This window comes from Mchenga conophoros, linkage group LG23 (assembly GCF_057382185.1).
Source record: "Mchenga conophoros isolate Kocher_MC1m ecotype Shallow Benthic linkage group LG23, M_conophoros_male_GT1.1, whole genome shotgun sequence".
Lineage (NCBI taxonomy): Eukaryota > Metazoa > Chordata > Actinopteri > Cichliformes > Cichlidae > Mchenga > Mchenga conophoros.
This window is the reverse complement of record NC_140547.1, coordinates 34,318,066-34,342,490: the sequence shown is the minus strand read 5'-3', so window position 1 is coordinate 34,342,490 and position 24,425 is coordinate 34,318,066. Positions and strand designations below refer to the sequence as shown.

At 42.2% G+C, this 24,425-nt stretch overlaps 3 protein-coding genes across 3 annotated transcripts in view; 1 reads left to right on the top strand and 2 right to left on the bottom strand.

Moving 5' to 3' along the window:
• The window catches only part of LOC146547714 (transmembrane protein 163a-like), a 34,979-nt gene extending 34,315 nt beyond the window's left edge, over nucleotides 1-664 (bottom strand). Inside the window, exon 1 of the mRNA XM_085264929.1 lies at nucleotides 563-664. Within this exon, the coding sequence (XP_085121055.1) occupies nucleotides 563-618 (56 nt within the window). The 5' untranslated portion in view covers nucleotides 619-664. The remainder of the gene's footprint in view (nucleotides 1-562) is intronic.
• ccnt2b (cyclin T2b) lies at nucleotides 618-22,262 on the top strand. The gene is made up of 11 exons (XM_085264928.1): nucleotides 618-778; nucleotides 1,687-1,845; nucleotides 10,604-10,788; nucleotides 11,323-11,404; nucleotides 11,493-11,621; nucleotides 15,856-15,916; nucleotides 16,212-16,274; nucleotides 16,368-16,413; nucleotides 18,494-18,657; nucleotides 20,050-20,120; nucleotides 20,224-22,262. Exons 3-11 carry the CDS (start codon nucleotides 10,631-10,633, stop codon nucleotides 21,283-21,285), a joined length of 1,836 nt encoding a protein of 611 aa, XP_085121054.1. The 5' UTR covers nucleotides 618-778; nucleotides 1,687-1,845; nucleotides 10,604-10,630; the 3' UTR covers nucleotides 21,286-22,262.
• LOC146547713 (general transcription factor II-I repeat domain-containing protein 2A-like) lies at nucleotides 12,898-13,994 on the bottom strand. Its single transcript, XM_085263768.1, has 2 exons — nucleotides 13,337-13,994; nucleotides 12,898-13,244 (listed from the first exon to the last, which is right to left on the bottom strand). The coding sequence occupies exons 1-2, from the start codon at nucleotides 13,992-13,994 to the stop codon at nucleotides 12,898-12,900; spliced, it is 1,005 nt and encodes a 334-aa protein (XP_085119894.1).
• Nucleotides 22,263-24,425: the final 2,163 nt, after the last annotated feature.

Here is a 24,425-nt window from a genome sequence, read left to right as displayed (position 1 = left end):
TAACCAATGAAAAACTGAACTTTGATCAAAATTGAAAATCAGTTTGTAAAAAGGGTCACCAGCACCTTTATTGCCTTAGGACACTTGCTCATTTCCACACTGACCAAAAAATTTTAACTTTGTTTTATCGTTCTTTTATTGAGTCTGTTTTATCCTTTTGTTTGGTGGCATGGTTTGGTCAGACCTCTGTCACAGAGAAAAACTCTCTAAATCAGATAGTGAGATGGTCCAGTCGTCTGATAGGTGAGCCACAGTCTTGTTTAGCCTCCCTGTACTCTAAGCAGGTACAGAGGATGGCTTTATCAATCCTTAAAAATGGTTCCCATCGTCTAAGGGGTGAATTTCAGCTTCTTCGGAGGTTTCTATTTCCCGAGATGCAGGACAAAGCGTTATAAAAATAGCTTTGTCCCCGTTGCTGTCACTGAATTAAATAAGAACTGTTTTTGATTCGAAATATTAAAATGACTATATATGTGCCACAGTGAGGTTTATATCTTTACTAGGTATGTGTGTTTTAAAAGGATGCCAAATGCTGTCATTTGTTAAGCCGCCCTCGCCGTACCTCGGTGGGTCCATCAGGTCCTCCAGAAGCGTGAGCAGTTTGGTGAGTTTCACCATTTGGTCCAGGAGCTGCGCCTGGATGACGGCCGCTTTCAGCGGTACCACCGTCTTTCCCTCGCCCAGTTTGAGGACCTGCTGTCCCGCATTGGTTCAAGCATCGCCCGCTTAGACACCAACTACAGGCGCTCAATCCCTGTCGCCTATCCATCTGCCTGCGGTTAGTAAAAGTGTTTAATACGGTAGTCCTTTATTGATACCTGTGCTAATGTATGCTAAACTATCGTTTATACACTGCTAACATGGATGTGCTATGCTAACAGTGAATGCTGTCGGTGTTTACTGATAGCAAACTGTGGTATGGAGACGACTGTTTATAATATTTCTAGTGATACTCAGAAGCTCTCATCAAGACCTGATTTAATTCGATTTATGCTGTTATCAGTGTTTGCATTGATAGCATGGCTGTGGTGTCGTATCAGTGTATGCTCTCGGTGTTTGCTGATATCAAACTGTGGTATGAGGACCACTGTGGGTTAATCTTTGTAGTGATACTCACTCCTTTTTATTTAGACCTGGTTTAATTCTGGTATAGTTGAATATTTGTATATAATCCCTGCAGCTGTCAGACTCTATAACAGGGGTCACCAGCCTTTCTTAAAACTGAGAGTCAGATAAAACTGTGAACAGTTTGGTTCATCTTTACTTATATGGTTCTATCCAGCATATTCTATCTTGATATGCTGTCTTATCACAGGTTAATTTTTCAAAAATATTAGCAATGATTTATGCAAGGAAAAGGCTACGTACAACTCTTTATTTCTATTAATGTCTTACTTCATTGCTACCTGATTGACATGTTTAGGAATTATGAGTGATTGGCTCACTGTAGTGGTAAAAGTTGCTACCAATCAAATTATGATATGGTAAAGTTAAAACAAAACACAACTGACTGTTTTATATTAAATCTAATATATATTATGTAATTATCCTTATAATTACAAAATGTTTTATGTAAGAGTTATGTTTTGTAATTTAAATCTGACATCACAAAAGTATTTTGGAGGTTGAATAATGTATTTTGTAACTGCAGTACACATAATACTAATTTTGAACAATTTTGTCCAGGTTCCTTGCCACCAGGGACTCCTTCAGGACCATCGCGTTCAGTTACAGAGTCGGTGTGTCCACGGTGAGCCAGATCATCCCCCAGGTAGCGACGGCCATCTGGGACTGTCTAGTGGATGACTTCATGGCTGTGCCTTCACCTGGAGACTCAAAGAGAAAGTATATACAGTGGTCCCTCATTTATTGCAGTAGGGTTTCTCAGAATAACTAGCCCCTCGCCACACACTTTATACACTTTATTCACTTTATTCATTTATTTTTTTTACACACACACATGAAGATTAGTCACAGTTCTCACAAGTTGATTCTCACAGTGCAAACCTTTGTAGATTTCAAAACGTAAAAGTATCATTATGCTGTTTTTTCTTCGTCTGCCTGCCACTTTTGTGCGCCTTTTTCCCTCCAGGAGTGATGATGTCATCATCACTCCATAAACCAATGAGATTATCACATGACATTTTTGAACAGGGATATTTCTTTTTAACTGTTTTCAATTTAACATAATATTTAAGTGTTTCTTAGTTTTAGACTAGTTGGTTAGTCTATTTCAATGTTTAAAACCATATCCCAGGGTTTTTACTTCACCATTTATGGAGTTTTAACAAGCAAATAAAAGACAGAGCTTAATTCTGTAAAGATTAGATGAAAAATACTCAAAGGATAAATTCAATTGGTTTATTATTTTGTTACATAAGTTGAAAAAAGTAAAGAAAAAATTAAAACAAGTAAATGAAGGGGGGGGGGGGGAGAAAACCCCAACAATCCCCTCTGAGCAAGCACTAGGCGACAGTGGGGAGGAAAAACTGCCTTTTAACGGACAGAAGCCTCCAGCAGAACCAGGCTCAGGAGGGGGCAGTCAACTGCTGGGACTGGTTGGGGGGTGAGGGTGAAAAAAAGATTAAGAAGGTAGGGAATATGTGTTAGGAGAGAAAGGGAGAGGGAGGACAGGAGAGGTGAAAATTAAGATGGATCACAGGTGGAGGAGGACGAGGCTAAATCATCTGAATAACCAGCAGAAGCCTCTTTTCTTCGTTTCCAGGTATTTTTCCATGAGCGCTTTTTTCTCCAGGATAAGGGTTCTCAACTGATCGTTTGTTTCTGCATTTTGCTTCTCGAGTTGCTCGCATCTTTGCTCCATTTCTTTTAATCCTGCTTGTTCTTTTCTAGGCTTTTCTTTCGGGTCTTTGTACAGGGAGTGCAGAATTATTAGGCAAGTTGTATTTTTGAGGAATAATTTTATTATTGAACAACAACCATGTTCTCAATGAACCCAAAAAACTCATTAATATCAAAGCTGAATGTTTTTGGAAGTAGTTTTTAGTTTGTTTTTAGTTTTAGCTATTTTAGGGGGATATCTGTGTGTGCAGGTGACTATTACTGTGCATAATTATTAGGGAACTTAACAAAAAACAAATATATACCCATTTCAATTATTTATTTTTACCAGTGAAACCAATATAACATCCCCACATTCACAAATATACATTTCTGACATTCAAAAACAAAACAAAAACAAATCAGCGACCAATATAGCCACCTTTCTTTGCAAGGACACTCAAAAGCCTGCCATCCATGGATTCTGTCAGTGTTTTGATCTGTTCACCATCAACATTGCGTGCAGCAGCAACCACAGCCTCCCAGACACTGTTCAGAGAGGTGTACTGTTTTCCCTCCTTGTAAATCTCACATTTGATGATGGACCACAGGTTCTCAATGGGGTTCAGATCAGGTGAACAAGGTGGCCATGTCATTAGTTTTTCTTCTTTTATACCCTTTCTTTCCAGCCACGCTGTGGAGTACTTGGACGCGTGTGATGGAGCATTGTCCTGCATGAAAATCATGTTTTTCTTGAAGGATGCAGACTTCTTCCTGTACCACTGCTTGAAGAAGGTGTCTTCCAGAAACTGGCAGTAGGACTGGGAGTTGAGCTTGACTCCATCCTCAACCCGAAAAGGCCCCACAAGCTCATCTTTGATGATACCAGCCCAAACCAGTACTCCACCTCCACCTTGCTGGTGTCTGAGTCGGACTGGAGCTCTCTGCCCTTTACCAATCCAGCCACGGGCCCATCCATCTGGCCCATCAAGACTCACTCTCATTTCATCAGTCCATAAAACCTTAGAAAAACCAGTCTTGAGATATTTCTTGGCCAAGTCTTGACGTTTCAGCTTGTGTGTCTTGTTCAGTGGTGGTCGTCTTTCAGCCTTTCTTACCTTGGCCATGTCTCTGAGTATTGCACACCTTGTGCTTTTGGGCACTCCAGTGATGTTGCAGCTCTGAAATATGGCCAAACTGGTGGCAAGTGGCATCTTGGCAGCTGCACGCTTGACTTTTCTCAGTTCATGGGCTGTTATTTTGCGCCTTGGTTTTTCCACACGCTTCTTGCGACCCTGTTGACTATTTTGAATGAAACGCTTGATTGTTCGATGATCACGCTTCAGAAGCTTTGCAATTTTGAGACTGCTGCATCCCTCTGCAAGATATCTCACTATTTTTGACTTTTCTGAGCCTGTCAAGTCCTTCTTTTGACCCATTTTGCCAAAGGAAAGGACGTTGCCTAATAATTATGCACACCTGATATAAGGTGTTGATGTCATTAGACCACACCCCTTCTCATTACAGAGATGCACATCACCTAATATGCTTAATTGGTAGTAGGCTTTCGAGCCTATACAGCTTGGAGTAAGACAACACGCATGAAGAGGATGAAGTGGACAAAATACTCATTTGCCTAATAATTCTGCACTCCCTGTATATGATAGGGCAACACCCCCACTTGCTCTTAACACTGTACATTACACATTTACATGATATACATATTTACATGATATTCACATATCAACATTTATGTTCCAAACAAAATATGCGTAAATTTATCTATTTCCACTTTACTTACAGACTTAGTCATGATGTCTGCTACCATGTCTTCTGTTGCACAATATTTAACTTGTACTTCCTTCTCAGTTATAGCAGACCTAATAAAATGATACTTGACGTCGATGTGTTTACATCTTTGACGGTTTATAGGATTTTTGGACAATGCAATTGCACCTTGATTGTCTGCAAGAATGGTAACTGGTGAATATTGCCTTTTAATGTCCATGCCATTAAGTAGCTGTGAGAGGTATAAGCTTTCTTGTACTGTGGCGGCCATCGCCATGTACTCTGCCTCGCACGTTGACAAAGCTACTGTAGCTTGCTTCCTGGTTTTCCAGCAGATCACTGGCCCATTTTTGGATAGTACAAAACAATAACCCGTTGTACTTCTCCTGTCACTCAAATCTGTGGCCCAATCTGCATCGCTGTATGCTATAAGATTTAGGTTTCCTTCTGTCCTTTTATAGCACAGCTCTTTGTTTAGTGTCCCCTTAAGGTAACGTAATACATGTTTTGCTGCTGTTCAATGATGCTCTTTTGGCTCAGATAGGGATTGTGACAGTTTGCTCACTATCCAACTCAAATCTGGTCTTGTACATGTCATTAGGTAAATCAAACTGCCCACTAATTCTCTATATTTTCCTGAATCAGCTGATTCACCATGTGCATCAAAGTCATTTTTGAGTTCACAAGGAGTAGAACGTGGCTTACAGTCAGACATTTTGAACCTTTCCAGGATTTTTGTGACGTACTGTGTCTGGTTTAGTCTTATCTCATGGTTCTCTTGTATACAGTCAATACCCAGAAATGTTTGAGCTCACCAAGATCCTTCATTTTAAATTTCTCATTCAACATTTGTTTCACGTTTCTGATAGCATCTTCACTGTTGGCAGCTATGATTACATCATCAACCCAGATGATAAGAATCACTGTCTCACTCGCTGTCTGTCTGGAATATACACAATGGTCTACAGGATTTTGTTTGTAACCTTTTTCACATAAATGGTCATGTAACATCTTATTCCAGTTCCTGCCAGATTGTTTCAAACCATATAGTGATTTGTTTAGTTTGCAGACCAGTTTTTCACCTGTGTCTGATTTTACTTCAAAACCTTCTGGTTGCTGCATATACACCTCAAAATCGATTGGGGCGTGCAAATAAGCAGTCTTCACGTCCATTTGATGGAGTTTAAAGTTGTACCGTACTGCTAATTGCATCAGAGTACGCACTGATGTCATATCTGCAGTCGGCGAAAAGGTTTCTTTGTAATCAATGCCTTGAACTTGGCTATAGCCTTTAGCAACATATCTTGCTTTAAATGTTTTAGTCCGATTCGGGTTCTCTTTTATCACATACACCCATCTCCCTCCCACTGCATTTTTACCTTCTGGCAGTGTGGTTAGAGTAAACGTATTATTGTCTTTCAAGGATCTCATTTCATCTTCCATAGCATCTGACCAACACTTAGAGTTCGATGACTGCATAGCTTCTTCAAATGTCTTTGGTATGTTATACATCACCCTGTAACAGTAATCTACAGTCAGCGATGTTTGGTCGTCTTCTGCAGTTTGGACATAGTCTTTCAGGTAATCTGGCCTTCTCCTGTTTCGTTTAGGATATCGTTCAGACTCTGTTCTGTCACTCTGTTTGTCTGAGTTTTGTGTGTCATTTATGACATTGTCCTGAATGTCACTTTCAGGTTCCAGGATCATACTTTCATTTGATCTCTGGTCATTCCCTGTTTTGTCCATTCTAGCGGGGTACTTCAAGATGTCCCCTGGAGTCAAATCATCATCTCCATCGTCATCATCCTGAGTGGTCTGGGTTTGGTGCTCAACTACACCTTTAGTGAGGAACTTAACCAACCTATGTTTAAGAACTCGTCCTGTTTTAGGGTAGTAGACTAGATATGACGGACTGTTTTTATCGTAACCCACAAAAACTCCTTCGTCACATCTCGCATCTGACTTCTTTTTGTTGTGTCCGTAACCGTAGCAAACTGATCCAAAAATCCCCATCCTCGACATGTCTGGCTTCTTTCCTGTCAGCATGTAATAAGGGGTTTGCTTTGTGCGTCTGTTGTAACACCTATTACGAATTACTGCGGCAGTCATAACAGCATAAGTCCATAATCTCTTTGGCAGGTTACTTTCGATCAACATACACCGTGCCATTTCAAAAAGTGTTCGCCATTGTCTCTCAGCAGTCCCATTCTGATGAGGTGAATACGGCGCTGATGTCTCATGCTTTATCGTGTTTTTATTTAACAATGTCTGAAACTCTTTAGATGTAAATTCAGTTCCATTGTCTGACCTGATTCTCTTTACTTGCCCATAAGGGGCGACGTCTGCCAAGAATCTTTCAGTTGCTTTTACGGTGTCACTTTTAGCCTTTAAAAAGTACACAAACATTGTGCCTGAGTAATCATCAGTAAATGCTAACGTTTACCTGAACCCGTCTTTAGCTTCTGGTTCTATCGGTCCAGCTAAGTCAGTGTGCACTAGCTCTAATGCTTCTTCTGCTCTTTCGTCAGGCTCTCTATTCCTGGTTTGGATAAATTTCCCTTTTATACACACTTCACAATCTTGGTAATGTTTAGCTTTACCTTTTTATTTTCATACCCTCGGTAATGTTCTCTAGTTTAACCAAGTCTTCATAGTTACAGTGGCCGAGGATTTTGTGCCAAGTTTCTACATCATGACAGCCATTGCATTCGTCGTTGTCAACATAATGATCAGATGTAACACTGTTCAAATAGTATAGGCGTTCATATTCACTTATCTTAAACCTTGTCCCGTTCTTATGGATAAGCTGGTTGCAGCCCTTCTTGAAGGTTACTGAGGCTCCTTTAGCCGTCGCCGCCTGGACCAAGAAGATATCTTGCAGGTAAGAGGGAATGTAAAGGGCTCCCTCCAGTGTCGCCTTCACCTTTCGTCCCTCGCTGTCTTGTAGATAGACCTCCACATCTCCCCTCTTCAGTGCGACCCCACTCGTCCTCGTCCCGTCAGCTAACTCCATGAAGTGTCTTCCAGGTGCGAATGTCTCATCAAAACTTTTGAATCTCTGAATGTCCGTAATAATGTGAGAAGTGGCCCCTGTATCAACCATTAGGCCTCTCTGTTTCAGCCCTTGATTTCCACAGTCTTTAGCTTTGAACGCGAAACTATGATCTTCTGCATCGGTTACGTGTTTAGCAGTAATCTTCTTTCGTCGGCGACAGTCGCTGTCCTTATGCGTTGAGCTTTTGCAGTAACCGCACCACTGCTTCTCTTTTTGTTCTTTCCTTTCGGCCTTTGTGTAACACTCACGTGCTATATGACCCTTTTTTTCACAGTTGTAACATATGATTTCTGCATTGTCTCTCTCTTTCTTCCAGTTATTTGCCTTCATCACATTGTCTTCAGAACATGTGGCCTTTTCGGTGCTCTCGTAGCTTCTTAATTTAGCTTTGAATTCACTAAATGTCATTGCTTTGTCACTGTGGGTTACATGTATGGCAAACGGCTTGAAAGATTCAGGCAACCCTTTTAACACCATTGCAATAAGCAGTCCATCACTTAATGTCTCTTCTGCATTCCTCAGAGCTGTAATGGCAGTCTCAGCCCTTATCATATAGTCTGTGACGCTCTCGCTGGGCGTTTTCTGTAGCGACGTTAGCTCCGTATACAGGCTAATCACACGTTGTTTCCCCTTACCGGCGTAGTGCTCTCTCAGAATTCCCAACGCTTTCCGTCCGTCATCCCTGGCATCTCTCATCATGAGTGAAAGACTTCTATCATCCAATACTTGGATTAGCTCTGCATAAGCTACTTCATTCTTTTCATCCAAGGCTACGTTCACACTGCAGGTCTTAATGCTCAATTCCGATTTTTTTGATCAAATCCGATTTTTTTGTCTGCTCGTTCACACTACAAATAAAATGCGACAGCAAACGCTCTCTAGTGTGAACGCTCAAAGCGGCCCGCATGCGCAAAAGAAGACGTCATACACAACGCGCTCTGTTTAGACCCAGAACAAACTATATTGTTTGACTGATGGCCTTAATATAAAGACTTCGGACTTCATGTTTCCCGATTTTTGCTTTAAGTTATTTTGTTATTTACATAATAATGTAGATAACCTAATAATTATCCTCATTGCTGTTTTAGAGGAGCGGTGCTTCAAAGGATAGTTGCAGATTTCTGTCAGAATCTGCAGGTTATGCAGTACAAATAAAATGTTAACTTTTCTCCAACGTTGTCTTCCCAGCAGTTTCACCGGATGGCCAGGAAGCGTTCGCGATGTCTTCTCTGGCGCTGATAATTGGCGTCTGTCTTGTATCAGTGACGTAAAAGACGGATTTAATGCGGCTTGACCGTTCACACAGCAGTCGCTTTCTGAGACATCGGATCGGATTCAGTATGTGGTACTGATCGGATTCAGTACAACATACGAAAGTGACCCAGATCGGATTTGAAAATATCGGATTTGTGCCGTTCACACTGTCACACCATGATCGGATATGGGTCGCATAGGGTCAAAAAAATCTGATTTGATGCGCTTTCGCCTGCAGTGTGAACGTAGCCCAAGTCCTTGTCTTCTTCCTCCGACTCGCCGGGCTCGTCCAAAATGGCGGCCTTTAGCCCAAGTAGTCGCATGTATCCCAGGAACTTTGTTTCCCACAATTCGTAGTTTCTCTCATCTCCGTCGAAGCACAGACTGTTCCACCGGCTTCCCACATCCCTTCTGGGCCCATAACCTGTTGGATGTTCCATTTTCTAGGGCAGAAATACCGTGGTAACTCGCACATCTCATGGAGGAATAAACCACATACACCTTGTTAGAGTTTTACATCAGAGGCACACGCCTTCCTCTGCGCCAACATTTATTGAACACACACTTCCGTATTTATACCTTTCAGATTAAGAGCACATACATATATGATAGGGCAACACTGAAGTTGGATTATCTGGTATATAATGATGTGCTATGTGATTGCTAGCGACACAGCTATGTTAGCATAACATTAGCATAGTGAAGCTGGAGGATGAACGCCAACTTTTTTTCCACTCATTAAAAGTTAACGTGAGGGATTCTGGTGGTCAGGGACAAATGCAATCGCATAGCAGGATGCTATACACGGGCCAAACTTCAGTCAGGAGAACAACTGATTATTACTCATCCACAATACGAGGTTAGTTATTAATATACTGCAACAACATGGGAATAGAACAGTTGCGAGAGAATTCAACATTAATGAATCAATGTTACGGAAATGGAGGAAGCGTAGTTTTTGGCTTTCCCCATATTTCAAAAGTGCTTCATCTCTTTGCTATGACTGTCGCATGCCATAATTTGCAGATGATAATGGTTTTAGCTGCTGCCATGCTTTCACCAAAACAGGCGCAGCTTGATGACATCATCAACATGTGCTAACTACTTTAATGCACAGTGATCATTTTTTGGATGTGTAAACATCCATAACAGTAAAATTGTTAATAAATAAACAAACAAACAAACAGAACTAACCCGCATGCCTGCTTTCATAAGTCTTTTGTACTTTATGTTTGATTTTAATAAAAATCGGCACAAAGGTAAAGCAGTCAAAGGGCACGTGCATTATTATATACACTTATACATATAATACATATAATAGCAGCAATGCCCAAAGTACAGTTGTGACCTGTAGTGGGTAATATTTGGTAATATAAATATTTTCGTTTTTATTTTTTAAATCGAGTCCGTACTCCCGTTCTCGCTAGTCTTAATTTAAATGGTTACTGCGAAACTACACAGACAAGCTGTTAGTGTTTCTGGGCTAAATAAAGCAACCTACTGGAGTAATTACATAATTCAGCTTTAGTTTTTGGGTTTGTTTGTTTTTTATTTGTAAACAAAATCGGGTTGGAACACCAGTAACGCATTGTCTACACGGCGTGCGATTTGCACCACCGACCGTCGGGGCGCTATTCACAGAATATATTACCGGTTTCGTGTCGGTTTACGCGTCTTCTCTCTTCCTTCCGGTGCCCCGCTTGCCCCACTCCCTCCCGGTGCTAGACCGTCGGGCTTGGCAGTGGGAGCGTAATGGCGGTCCACCGGGGACCCTCTACGAAATGGCTCTTCACCCGGGAGCAGCTCGAAAATACGCCGTCTCGACGCTGTGGAATAGAAGCAGACAAAGAGCTCGCTTACCGACAGCAGGCTGCCAACTTAATCCAAGAAATTGGCCAGAGACTCAACGTGTATCCTTTCTGAAACGCTGAGTCTTGCCGGACGGCAGGCGGGCTGTCTGTAGTTAGCATTAGCATAGAGTGCGGCTCGAAATGAAATGCTTGTTATATTTTATCCTGTGATTGTGTAAACAGGTGTCCAATGGTTCGGTGTTGTATACATAGGCCTCTCTGATAAGATGAGCCATTTTAACTCCTCTCACAGGACGTTTGTGACCCGCCGGAGGTGATGAGGCCCGCTAGCTAGCTTAGCTATTGTTTGGCTCGTCAGTCTGTTGTTTCTATTGTTAGCTTTTGTCTACTAAAAGCAGAGATACTGATATTAGTCGTATGTGTGTTGTAAACATTTTGCCACTCTATACACGATTCCAGCCCACATTGGAAATGTGGGCTTTGTGTAATTATGAGTGTGTTGACAGGGTTTTAACCCGCGGCCTCACGTTTTGCGATCTCCAAGGCCTTAACTCAGTACTAAGCTTTCTAATCTAATGGCGTTGTTTATTTGCCTGTGAACCATCCATGTGATTTCCTTAACCGTTCACTCAGCTCTCAATTAATTATCAACACTGCTATAGTTTATATGCACAGGTTTTATATGATCCACTCCTTCACCAAATTCAATAGAAATGTAAGTATCGCTGCGTTGTTCGCTGATATCACGATCACCTTTGCCGCAGACTAGCAAAACTGTGTTTTTCCTTTCCTCCCTTGTATAGATAATTTCCCAGACTACGTTGTTCCTGGCAGCTAAAGTTGAGGAGCAGCCCAGGAAGCTGGAGCACGTCATTAAAATAGCCCATGCCTGGATTAACCCACAAGATCCTCCCCTGGACACTAAAAGCAACGTGAGTAAACTGTGACTGCTCTGGAGCTTATGTTTTTCCATACTTTGTAAGTTAATGTTTCACAGACCTTACAGTGTGGTTTTTAGAGGTTACATATGGATTGTACTGATGCTGCGACTAGTAGAAACGTGAAGCCGAGGTTTTTGGTCTATTTGTTTTTCTTTTCGATATGTGTCCTGCTGATCTATTTTATTTCAGATCTCTTATTTAGCTCTGGAAAACTTTAACACATGTTGATCACTAGTTCTGAGGTTTTACGATCCCTCGGTTTATGCCAGTATATAATCTTCTAAACCAACTTTGTGCCATGAGCTGAAAGGAAACAGTCTTAAAGGTTGAGCACCTTTTTCCATGGTCTGATTATCCTATCATTACCTTGTGAGATTGGAAATAACAATACCACTACTAGGAGTGAGCCTGGGTCATTTGGGGGTTATGTGACCGTTAAGGTAGTGCTAGCTATCCTTTATAATGCATACTACGTGGCCCCAAGCACAAAAAACGGTGCTGTTCCTAGAGAAAGGAGAGGCGGAGACATACCTGGAAGTTATCTCACTCCCAGTGTGAAGTGAATGTTTGCTGGAAAGCCTTGCTCACATATGGTTGGTGACTAATTCCAAAGCGTAGGATGACATCAGCTAAATAGACAAAATGGCTCTTAACATTTGTCTTTTGGACCTTTCACCCTTTTTAAATGTATAAAAAAAACTTGCCCGTCCTTCTTCTCTTCATCGGGTTCTAACCATGTTTATACGAGAGCAGGGGTGGGCGAACTTTTTGATTCGTGGGCCACATTGAGTTCTAACATTTGACAAAGGGGCCGGAACAGGAGCAGATAGATGGCATGCTTTGAAAACATCACCTCATTGGGGGGGAAAATACACATCTTGGGATATGGAGAAAACATGTGCTTTAATTTCCAATGAAAATGAAGAAGAACATTACAATAAAATCTCTGACTTCGAAATGAGTCTTTAAACACTGAAAATCAAATAAATGAACATTTTATTTTAAAGCACTGAAAGTTCTGTTATCCTTCAGGATATCACATCACTCTCCTCCTGACTCTTTTTTTTTTTTTTTTTTTTTCAAAAACGGTAGGAGATGCAGATGTACTTGTCCTGTTCCTTTTATTCAATTTGTTTCCCCGGTGCCAAAAGTCAACAACGACCAGTGCAAGAACGAAACAGTTGCAGCAAGTCAGTCTGTGAAGCGTTATATTTGATCTGCGCACACTGTTCATTTTAACAACGTGCGTATCACGGAGACACACATTTTAATGGGAGCAGTGTTGTTGGTCTCCTTTTTTAGGCAGCGCATCAAAGTCTGGAGTTAGTTTTGTTGTGGCGATTCTCAGGATGGATCTGAGGTGTAGGTCTGTTAACTTGGATCTGTGGCTGGCTTTGTTGATGTTCATGACGCTGAATGTCTGTTCACACACGAAGGTAGAGCCGAACAAAGCCAACATCATCTGCGCTTTTCGTCTTAGATTTGGAAACGCGGCATCATTGAGTGAAGCATAGAAGTCATTTAGTTTCAGAGAGCTGAACTTCTCTTTTAAGGCAGGGTTGGACTGAAGGTCGATGAGTTCGAGCTGAAGCTCCTCTGGAGCTGTTTCAGGGTCTTGTGACAGAGGAAAGGCCAGTGATTGTCAATTTTATCGAAATCCAAAAACCGACGGCAGAATTCTCCGTGCAGTGCATCCAGTGACTCACTGTATTTCTTTACTTTTGCTCCGGCCTCTTTCAGCGTGGCTAGTGTAGGAAAATGAGTGAATGACGTGTTCAAAATCTGCCTGGAGAATAAAGCCAGCTTGGATTTGAAGGCTTTCACGTTTGTGTGCATGTCATGCACAAAGTGCTCCTTCCCCTGCAGTTTCACGTTGAGCTCATTCAAGTGTGAAAATACGTCCGTAGCAAACGCAAAGTCACACATCCAGCTCTTGTTGCTCAGCTCAGGAAATTCCTCAGTCTTCCCCTGCCGCTCCAAAAACACGCCAATCTCCTCTTTGAGCTCCCACACTCGTTGAAACACTTTGCCCAAACTCAACCAGCGGACACGGGAGTGATAAAGCAGGTCCTGGTGATCCGCATCAGTTTCCTCCAAGAATGCAATGAACTGACGGTGCTGAAGTCCCCGTGCGCGTATGAAGTTGACAAGTTTCACCTCAGGATTCACAACATGATTCAGCTGTAACACCGATTTACATAGAGATTCCTGGTGGAGGATGCAGTGGAGAAAAATGACATCCTGGTCAGAGTTTTCATCTTTCACTTTATTCTGGATTCTCCTCAGCAGGCCAACGTTTTTTCCCGTTAAATTCAGAGATCCATCTGTGGTGACGTTAACAAGCTTACTCCGAGGAAGCTTCATCACATCAGAATTGCATTAACAAGGTTAATTTATTAATTTTTTTTCAAGTTTGGCGGGCCGGATCAAAACGTTTGATGGGCCGTAGTTTGCCCATGCCTGTACTAGAGTCTTTCATTGGTTTGGCACAACTGTTCCCCACAACCACATTTATATAAAAGAGGGCAGATGCATAACCATTATTTTTCTTTGCATGTGAAGGCCCACTCCTGTGTGTCAGAAGTGCCAGATGTCGACATGGCTGAGTAGATCGGGATAATAATAATTTAATGTGAAAATGAGCTGGAAAGGCCTTGATTAACAAAGTGATTACTTTGAGCTCTGCTGTCTGGTGAAAAGCAGGCGACACTCATGAGATGTGTACTGGAGTCTGTGTGGATCGCACCATTTATTAGGTTTGACCTCTGACTGGAGGCAGCGATGGCAGGCAGCAAACTGCAGCTTTTTGTCTGTAAAGTAATCGCAGCTGCAGTTTGATGTCTAGAATAAACGTATCTGTTGTCACAGCTGACTCTGAAGTCAGAGACTGATGTGAGTTAATTACTGAATTTGCTTAATTTAATCAAATGCTTTTCACAGAAGTAGCCTCTGTTACAGTTCGCTGAGTGTCATCATAGATAATGTTGAGTATCAGAGACTGTTAAACGTGAGTTGCATGCTGAATTTTCTTAATTTAATCAAAAGTCTTTCAGTCTTAGTTTGTTGTACAAGAAAGGACAAAGATAATTTGGTTACATCCAAATTTTTTCATGTTTTGCAGCATGGCTGTTTCTTTTCTTTTGTTTTTCCATATTGGCTTTTTTGAAGTTTTAAACTTCCATTTACTTAAAAGAAAATGTAATTGTTAATGATGATTGGGTGGGCTTAATTCAGTCTTGACTGTTAGCACAAGGTGACCGCCACAAGTATACAGAAAAAATTCCACCCATCCAAAACGGAGACGGACACACATCAACCTTTTCAGTTTTTGTATAAACGTGTCTGTGTATGTCAGCGTGTGTGTCCACCAAATTAAACCAATTATATCCAGTAGAGTTCACAAAGAAATGATACTTGGTTATAATTTATACTAAAATTCCTACTGAATTACGAAACTTCTTTACAACAGCATCGATACCAACAGTGCTGTCTTTTGCCTCAGCCTTCGACACACAACTTCACACAGCTCCTCCTCTCACTAACAGCTGAAGTAGTTAACCTTCATAACACTGAAGAAGAGTTCAGGAGGAATTTCAGAGGTCAGGAAAGTTTCCATTTCAACAGCATTAAAGTATTAAACAGTTTTCATAAATGTTAACCTGGAAGGCGCACACGTTAGCATTAGCCATTTACCTTTTAGCAGTTATCTGATAGCCACATTAGCCATCTGTTAGCATTAAAGTAACAGCTGGTAGACTGCAGGTCGTGCTGGAGTACTGAGCCGTGGCAGAGTAGATTACAAACACTGACGGGTCGCTGGCTTTATGAACTAGCAGGCGATCCGTAGCTGAACTGAGTAGAGTTCAGCGTGTGGAGAACTAATCCGAGCAAATAATGAGTGAAATCCAGAGCAGAGCAGGAATCAAATGGGTTTCAGGTCTGATGAGCAGAACTGGGGATGTAAACAGCTGCAGCAGAAATGAATTCTGCGCCATTGCTCCTGTTGTTGCAGCATGGTGTCGACACCTTTCCATGGCATTGAAAATGGTATCGAGTTTGAAATTCGAGTTTTGTGACATCCCTAATGTATAATGCTAACAGGCTTGCTCCATTAACATTCCTGTCCACTGATTGTATTTTTGTTTTGTGTGTGCGCTTATAAAAATGGATTTGTTTGTGGTTGTCGAGGGTCGTTTTTAATTCTTCACGGCTTGATCTGTTTCAGGCATTCCAGCAGCAGGCACAAGAGCTTGTAGCACTGGAAACAATCGTGCTACAAACTCTGGGTGAGTACAGGCTGCGCTGCACAGGCTGCGCTGCACAGACTGCACACACTTTCTGCTGTCCTTGGTTTTCCTGGTTTCTACAATAGACCAGTGTAACACCAAGAGGGGGGTTACACACAGAAGAAAATGACTAAAGTACCACACATGCATGCTGACACTTTTTCACATATTCTGATGCAGCGTTTTTCCTCCCGTTCTGTTGAGCAAATGTAAAAAAAACCCCAAAACATTATCTCACTGATGTTCTGCTTCTGTATTTGCACCTCTGCCTGACAATCTTCCTTCCTGGTTGCAGGTTTTGAAATAACAGTTGATCATCCGCACACAGATGTTGTGCGATGTTCCCAGCTAGTGCGAGGTATTACCTTTTTCCTCACCTGTTACTTTTCAAGAACTACTGCTGTGTGTTATCAGCTTTGCTCTAAAACCAGTTTTTTCTCTTGTTTTACAGCAAGCAAGGATTTGGCACAGACTTCCTATTATATGGCTACCAACAGGTTGTTATCCTGTTCCCATTATTGCACTGTAATGGCACACTATAGCTTCCTGCACTGCAGGGTACCCCTTCCTGTGTCCAACGCCCTGTTTGCACTTGGATCCTGGGAACCCCCAATGGGGAAGTACCGACCAGGCTGCTGTGTGCGGTGTATTGTACAAGGGCTCTGTGTTGGCACATAGGGGTTGAATGCACAATGTGGAGTGTAGTGTTGCTGTTTACCTCTCGAAGTTGTTTGGTACCGAGTGCACATGTCTTTAAAAAAAAAAGTCTCAAACGGTAGCCTGAATATAGATTGCCACTAAAGATTCTTAAACTTTTAGAGTTTCTTGGTAAGTACGGTTACTGTTCTTTTTAAATGTTTCTTTTTGATCTTTTTTTAAATCCAGAGGAGCTAACAATGAAACGCCAAACTATACTGCAAACTGAATGCTTTTGTTCTAGAGGACTCCAGAGGGTCACTACGGAGTACTGTGAGGAATATTAGCTAGCTCAACAAAACCTAAATCCCTTCTTCCTTCAGACTCTGTTCGTGCTCACATAACAAGGGGCACTTCATGCGTTACGTGAATCTTTTTCCACACAAGATATTTGTGAGTCTTGTCTTCTCCATTCAGTCTTAATCAGATGAAGGGTTCGCTTTAAACTGGATTTACCTAAGCATTAAAACTGTCCCATACTCTAATTTTGGAGACATGGATGTTGTTTTGGTTTGTACATATCAAAGTGAAAATCATGTTGATTGGGGGAGAAAGTATATTACAAAGGGCATTTAAGCTGATTTCAAACTAAACCTCTGAACGTAAGTCTCCTGGTTTTATGTTACCATGGTGATTTAGCCTGGTAAAAAGACAGCCACTGTTGTGACATAGGAAGCTCGACATAGCAAACGTTTAGTTATTCAAGTTTTTTTGTTTTACAGATGAATAATAGACACATCTTTTACTTACTTTCTCCTAAAGTTTTAGACTAAGGCTAATAGAGTTGAAACATATAATAAAGTGCAAATCTATATTGTCTGTGGGCTTCAAATGCAACAATAGGCCTCTATTTTTTTAAGCACACACTCTGTATATAAAAGATGGACATTGCTACTGTGACATAACCCATTTCTTTGCAACCCCATATTTAAACGCTTCTGTTAGTTGGGCCTGTGTGTTCTGCTTGGAAGAATATAGACGTCATTGTTCATTTAGCTTCCAGTGATTCAAAGACATTTGATGAATGACTTGTTAAGCTTGTTGGTACTTAGTACTGTTGGTGTGTAGCTAGCTGTGTACACACAGGGGTACATAAACTAGCTTTGACACATTCTTCCAACAAAAACAACGACTTGTAGCTCAGTGTGGACTACTTATTGGCCTGAACTTTTAAGGGAGCGACAGCTGAGGTCACCACGAAAGAGGTGTGAAACATCATCAGGGGAAACGGCATGAAAAGCGCAGACAGTGGGCTTTGCGCTTCTCTGCAGCCGGCTGAAGGACAAGTAAGAGCACAAGCAAGAGTGGCCCACAGACTGGTTGTGACATTAAACTGCTGTGACATGATGACTTCAAAGCTGCCCACAGGCTTTGTGGGGCAGTTTGCAGTGTAGTTTGGGTGTTAGGGTGTGGGAGAAATTAACTGTAGAAAACTGAAAGCGTAATCACTTGTCTTGGCTATCAACATCAGTGTTTCTCAGTCTCAGCGTGGCTACATTTGAATCGTCACTAATTTTATACTGTATATAAGCGCTGTGTAAAAATATCAAAACTGAAACTCTTTATTTTTCTTAAGAGATTAAGAAACGCTGTTGTTTTGTAATTTCCATCATTTTTACATTAACACAAAACAAATAATAAAAATCAGTACGTCTATATTTATGTAATCATTTGAGACATTTAGGAACACAATCTAACAGATATAGGTTTTAGACAGGGGAGTCCTGTGAGGTAAGGATATGTGTATGTGATACGAAGATAACTGAATCTGACAGTCACCACTGTTTGTCTGTTAAACAGTAAAATATATAGTAGATCATGCAAGTTGGTGCGCAGATCCGTCAGCTGACAGTCGTCTTTTGCGTTTCTTGTCTCCTGCAGTTTGCACCTCACCACCTTCTGCCTACAGTACAGGCCCACAGTCGTCGCATGTGTCTGCATCCACCTGGCCTGCAAGTGGTCCAAATGGGAGATCCCTGTGTCTACAGATGGCAAACACTGGTGGGAGTATGTGGACCGCACAGTAACGTTACAGCTGCTTAACGGTAAGAGCATATTTTGAGTTGTAGAAATTCACATCCCAGCAAAGTAAAGTCACACAGTTCGTACAAGGAAAGTGTCTTCTCAGCATTTCATAAAGCACAAAAAAGTTACAAACTCTTCTTTCTGATCAAGCATCTTTAAATGTGTTTAAAAAAGCAACATAAACTTCAAACACAATGTGTTCACCTTCCAACAGTGTGGTCTCTCTTCATCCACAGCTGCTGTGTTTTAGACAGATGGTGAATAAGCTGGGTCTCACTTTTAGCCCAGGCTCTCCCAGAGCTTCCAGCAGTAGTATATTACGGCATTGCCAACACTAAATTGGGTGTGACACAAGTGTTTGCTTTGTGTGGGCCACAAAGTTTTAGCACCAGCACATTTCCATGTCTTGTGTATCAGAGGAACTGAGGAATCTGTTTCTGTGCAGACTGTAGATCAGATCACGATAAACACTTTTCTCTTTTTATTGTCAGACTGCTGCATGAGTACGTAACAGTGACCTCACCCACAAAGACTAACACAAATCGGGCTTTGCTTTTCAGTAATTTATTTGTCCTGATTTTACAGCACAGAGGTCATCTGATAAAAATCCCCAAACACACATTAAAATGTTGGCTGTGCTGCGATTTCTGCTTTGTTAACATATAAAATCGCCCCTCAACCAAAGGTCCATTCTGAGCCAGGAAAACCCTGCATATGTACTACTTTCTAGTATGAGGTTTGACTTTATTTCACAGGGAACACTGAGGCTTTATGGAGCTGCAGCTCTATCTGGTGGCAGATGGCTGCATAACATTTAGGACACAACACCAGCACTGGGTATCAATTAAAATGTTTAATTATTAACATTTAGATTAAATGACAAGTACATCTGGTACCCAGGATTGAGAATAGTGACTGTTTTTGTCTAGTAGTCGCACACACCTGTAATTCACCTTTAATCTGAAAATGTGTTGCCCTAGTTCTTCATAGTCTGAAGGCTCCGACTTTAAATTTTAGCAACGTTACCTGTTTCCTTCCTTATCCCTCGTCTAGAACAGAGTTGACACTGGACCATCGTCTTACTCGTACTTTAAACGTTTCTTCTAAACAGCGAGCTCTGATCTGAATGGCCACGTTACTGCTGTCCTTAGAATAGTTCATCTGCTTATTCGGTGCATCTAGTGTCGTATGTTCAAACTGCAGTTATACAGTCTTTCACTGCAAATGGTGACACTGGTCGTCTTCCTTCTCTGGGTCCTGGAGTCCATCTGCAAGAGCTCTGTAGAGCCAGCTGATGGTTTTGTTTTGATAATTATAGCGAGTCCCGCTCAGTGGATTTGTCCACCTTGTGTGTTACAATTGAGCCCTTGTTAGAGAGCTGGTAGAGCTGAGGCTGCCTTGTTTGTTTTCAGAGCTCACCCATGAGTTTCTTCAAATCCTGGAGAAGACACCCAGCAAGCTGAAGAGGATACGAAACTGGAGGGTAGGTGAAAAACATCAGACAGCCCAGAACATAGGGCACAGCTGGTACTGTGGAGATTTGTATTGTTCGTATGTCATGCTGAGTTTGCCTTTTCTGTCTGCAGGCGATTCAAGCTGCTAAGAAGCCAAAGACAGATGGTTCAACTGGGGACACTGCCTTCCAGGGAACATCCTTAGAAAGCCTTCCTGGTGTCACCAACTCCTTTTTCCCCTCAGCATCAGACTCTACAGATATGCCCAACCTAAATACCATCACAACCCCGTTCGCCTCATACCAGCCACTAAACGACCAATCAAAGGCTTGCGGGTACGACCAGTTCTCCCAGCCCGCCCACTCAGACTTCACCCTGGTGAAGCCCAAACACAAAGCTGCAGGCGGGACTAGCAGCGAGCTCGCTGTGAACACCGCCGCTTTTTCGCGGCCACAGAAAGTCTTGACTCTGGAAAAGTACAGAGAGAAACACGCGGCCGAGCTGGCCTTGCAGAACGGCGTTAAGGAGGAGCCAAGCACAGATGTCTACACTCCTCCGCCGTTGTCCTCTCACCACCACAAGAAACGTTCTCAGCCGCAGCAGGCCAGCCAGCCGGGTGACAGGAAAGAAAAGCCCAGCTCTAAAAAACCTCGCCTCGCAGCCTCATACGCAGAAAACGGCTCGGCCACTAGCGAGGAGCTCAAAATGCGGATCAAAGTTTCATCGGAGCGCCACGGCAGCTCGGAGCAGGGTGGGGCTCTGCCAGGCAAAGACAAACACAGAGAGCACAGCAGCCACCGCCACTCGAAACACAGCCACTCGCACTCGTACTCCCTCAGTGCAAACAACAGAGGGGCAATAGACAACTCTTCCTTATCTGCCCGTACTCCCGGCAACCACTGCATCGAGGGCAGCTCCTCTGGCTCGTCTCGTAAGAGACCCCACCCTGATGCCGGCAGCCACAATCACCACCATCACCACCACCACCACCACCACCACTCGTCTAAGAGCAGCAGGACCTCCAAAGGAAGCCTGAGCTCGTCTCACTACTCAGACAGCAACCAGAGGATGATGGAGCACCACGGCCATGACGGAACCAACGGCATGCTGACATCTAACGGGCAGCACACTGACTACAAAGACACTTTTGACATGCTGGACTCTTTACTAAGTGCCCAAGGGATGAACTTGTAACCCAGAGAGTCCCCAGTGTTGTCTACAATAAGGTATTACCATGTTTATTAAAATTTTAAAAATGATTTTATTTGTCTTAAGTTATCTGAATTCTGCATCACCCTCAGTCGTGTCTACACACTGATCATTGATGATTCTTGTCAAACTGTCAAATGTCATAGAGCTGTGTACTACTAGCTTGCAGCGCACACTCAAAAATTGGATGTTTTTGAAATGCGGCTGAAAAAAGAGGTTTTTAAATGTTCTCTTAACTTGAGCTGACATCTATTTTTAACACGGATGTTTTTAGTCACAAAAGGGAAGACGCAACGCAACCATTGTGACAGTTTACAGTTCATGTTTTTTTGTTTGTTTGTTTTTTCTTCCGTTTTTGTATGTTAAGACATTTTGTTTCACTAAAAATCTCAGGTCTTGAATTTTTGATAAAAGAACGAATCTTCCTCTGTTTGGGTTTATTACCTGTATCTGTGGAGATGTATCACCTCGTCGGTTTGCTGACGAAAACAAAAGCAAAACTTTGGCGTCTCTCTTAGGAAACACGGTCTGCATATATTTAAAAGAGCGCATCAACAGTTCCGAACAAATAAAAATGTGAGGGGAACTCCATTTGCCTATCGGGCCGTGCCTGAAGTTTTGTGCAGATTCACTATAGAGCTAAAATGAAGTTTACTTTACATCTGCTGTGAAAGTGCATTTAAGATATAGCGGCTGAAAGCGCAAAAAAAAAAAGGCCGTGTGATTGTACCTTGTCAATTACTATTCAGTATGATAAATGTTATTAACTACAAGAAAATACAGATCTCTAAAATAAGATTGTGTATATAGGACTGTAGTTCAGAATTAAACTGTTATTGGTTTATTGCATCAGTCCAGACCTCCTTCCATTCAATGTATCATGAGATCTAAAGCAGACTCTGTATTGATGAACATATCCTTGATTTGTGTATTGGGAGCCCAAATAAAGGTGTAAAAGATAACATGCTGAATTATGGAAGTGTTTGACATTTTGTTTGTTACAATGTTGTTACGATGGGACTAAATTTTGTTACTGTGGGACAGTGAGTTTGTGACCACTCCAAAATGGCATAGCTGCGACAAACCAGTGGCCCAAACTGGAGTACCAGTTCTGAGCAAAAGTTTAAGTATGACCAACTTGAAAATTTTAAGCATGCCAAAGAATACGAGTACACCCTTTTGAGCTATCTGTGTGATGTACTGCACTCCCCAGCCTACATTTATATAGCAGACGCCTCCAAAGAGCCGTGCTCTGCGGGGGAGGCAAGCGGCTACAAGTCTAAGTACGGAAAACTGCTATGTTAGAGTTTGCCACAATGCATTTTCATCAAAACTGATTTGTAGCATGAAAACGGCATACTCTTGCACTCTGAAACACTGGAATAAGCTACGCACATGTTGGAACACAGACTGCAGAGTGCGCTCTGCATGAAAGAGATTCAGCCTCTGATACAAATCGAAATGTAGATCCTACAAGCGGCCTGCACCCACCAACCTCACATCAGTGCAGGAACACTAAACCAAAGCTGCATCCTAACAGTCCAAAAATGCAAAGGAAGCTAAGCTACACGACCTCGAGTCTGCACTCTTTTAAGGTAACCGCTAATCGCAGTCACTAGTTTCAATCATTTCAAATGTGTCGTCTGCACACCCATAATGTGAATGTCCCAGTCCACCGCACACAGAAGGAGCTCTATTGGTTTGAGTACAATGAACTCACTGACATGTTGAAGAAATGTCTTTGAGATGATGTGAGCTCTGTGACATGGCACGTTTTCCTGCTGGAAGCAGCCATCACAAGATGTGTACACTGTAGTTTTAAAGGGATGGACATAAACAATACTCAGGTTAGGCTGTGGTGTTTAAACAATGTTCAGTTGGTAGCAAGAAGCCATAGTGTGGCAAGAAAATGTCCCCCACACCATTACACCATCAGCCTGACCCATTGATACAAGGCAGGATGACTCCATGCATCGATAATGTTATTGTCCAATGTTGGTGAGTCTGCAAATTCAGTTTGCTGTTCTTAGCTGACAGTAGTGGCACCCACTGTGGTCTTCTGCTGCTGTAAGCCCATCTGCTTAAAGATCTGATGTGTTCTGCACTCAGAGATGCTCTTCTTGACTGTTGCCTTCCTATCAGCTTGAAGCAGAACTGCCCCTTACTGGGTATTTTTCTCTTTTTGTGATGATCCACTGTAAATCTTAGAGATGGTTGTGTGAGAAAACTCCAGCAGCTGAACAGTTTCTCATAGCAGCCTGTCTAACACCAGCCTGATCTATTGTGCATTCTTGATGTTTTTCACTCTCACAAGGCTCCATTCAATTCAATTCAATTTTATTTATATAGCGCCAAATCACAACATAAGTCGCCTCAAGGCGCTTCATAGATACAGAGAAAAACCCAACAATCATATGACCCCCTATGAGCAAGCACTTTGGCAACAGTGGGAAGGAAAAACTCCCTTTTAACAGGAAGAAACCTCCAGCAGAACCAGGCTCAGGGAGGGGCGGGGCCATCTGCTGCGACCGGTTGGGGTGAGAGAAGGAAGACAGGATAAAAGACATGCTGTGGAAGAGAGACAGAGGTTAATAACAGATATGATTCAATGCAGAGAGGTCTGTTAATACATAGTGAGCAAGAAAGGTGACTGGAAAGGAAAAACTCAATGCATCATGGGAATCCCCCGGCAGCCTACGTCTATTGCAGCATAACTAAGGGAGGATTCAGGGTCACCTGGTCCAGCCCTAACTATATGCTTTAGCAAAAAGGAAAGTTTTAAGCCTAATCTTAAAAGTAGAGATAGTGTCTGTCTCCTGAATCCAAACTAGAAGCTGGTTCCACAGAAGAGGGGCCTGAAAACTGAAGGCTCTCCCTCCCATTCTACTTTTAAATACTCTAGGAACAACAAGTAGGCCTGCAGAGCGAGAGCGAAGTGCTCTAATAGGGTGATATGGTACTACAAGGTCATTAAGATAAGATGGGGCCTGATTATTTAAGACCTTGTATGTGAGGAGCAGGATTTTGAATTCAATTCTGGATTTAACAGGAAGCCAATGAAGGGAAGCCAAAACAGGAGAAATATGCTCTCTCTTTCTAGTCCCTGTCAGTACTCTTGCTGCAGC

Bases quoted from the DNA above. Each gene is read 5' to 3' on its own strand.
- LOC146547713 (XM_085263768.1), bottom strand. From the start codon at position 13,994: ATGAAGCTTCCTCGGAGTAAGCTTGTTAACGTCACCACAGATGGATCT. The intron at 13,245-13,336 runs GTGAGTCACTGG...CTCTGTCACAAG, and splicing joins AGCAAAAGTAAAGAAATACA to ACCCTGAAACAGCTCCAGAG.
- ccnt2b (XM_085264928.1), top strand. From the start codon at position 10,631: ATGGCGGTCCACCGGGGACCCTCTACGAAATGGCTCTTCACCCGGGAG. The intron at 18,658-20,049 runs GTAAGAGCATAT...GTTTGTTTTCAG, and splicing joins AACGTTACAGCTGCTTAACG to AGCTCACCCATGAGTTTCTT. The intron at 20,121-20,223 runs GTAGGTGAAAAA...TTCTGTCTGCAG, and splicing joins AGAGGATACGAAACTGGAGG to GCGATTCAAGCTGCTAAGAA.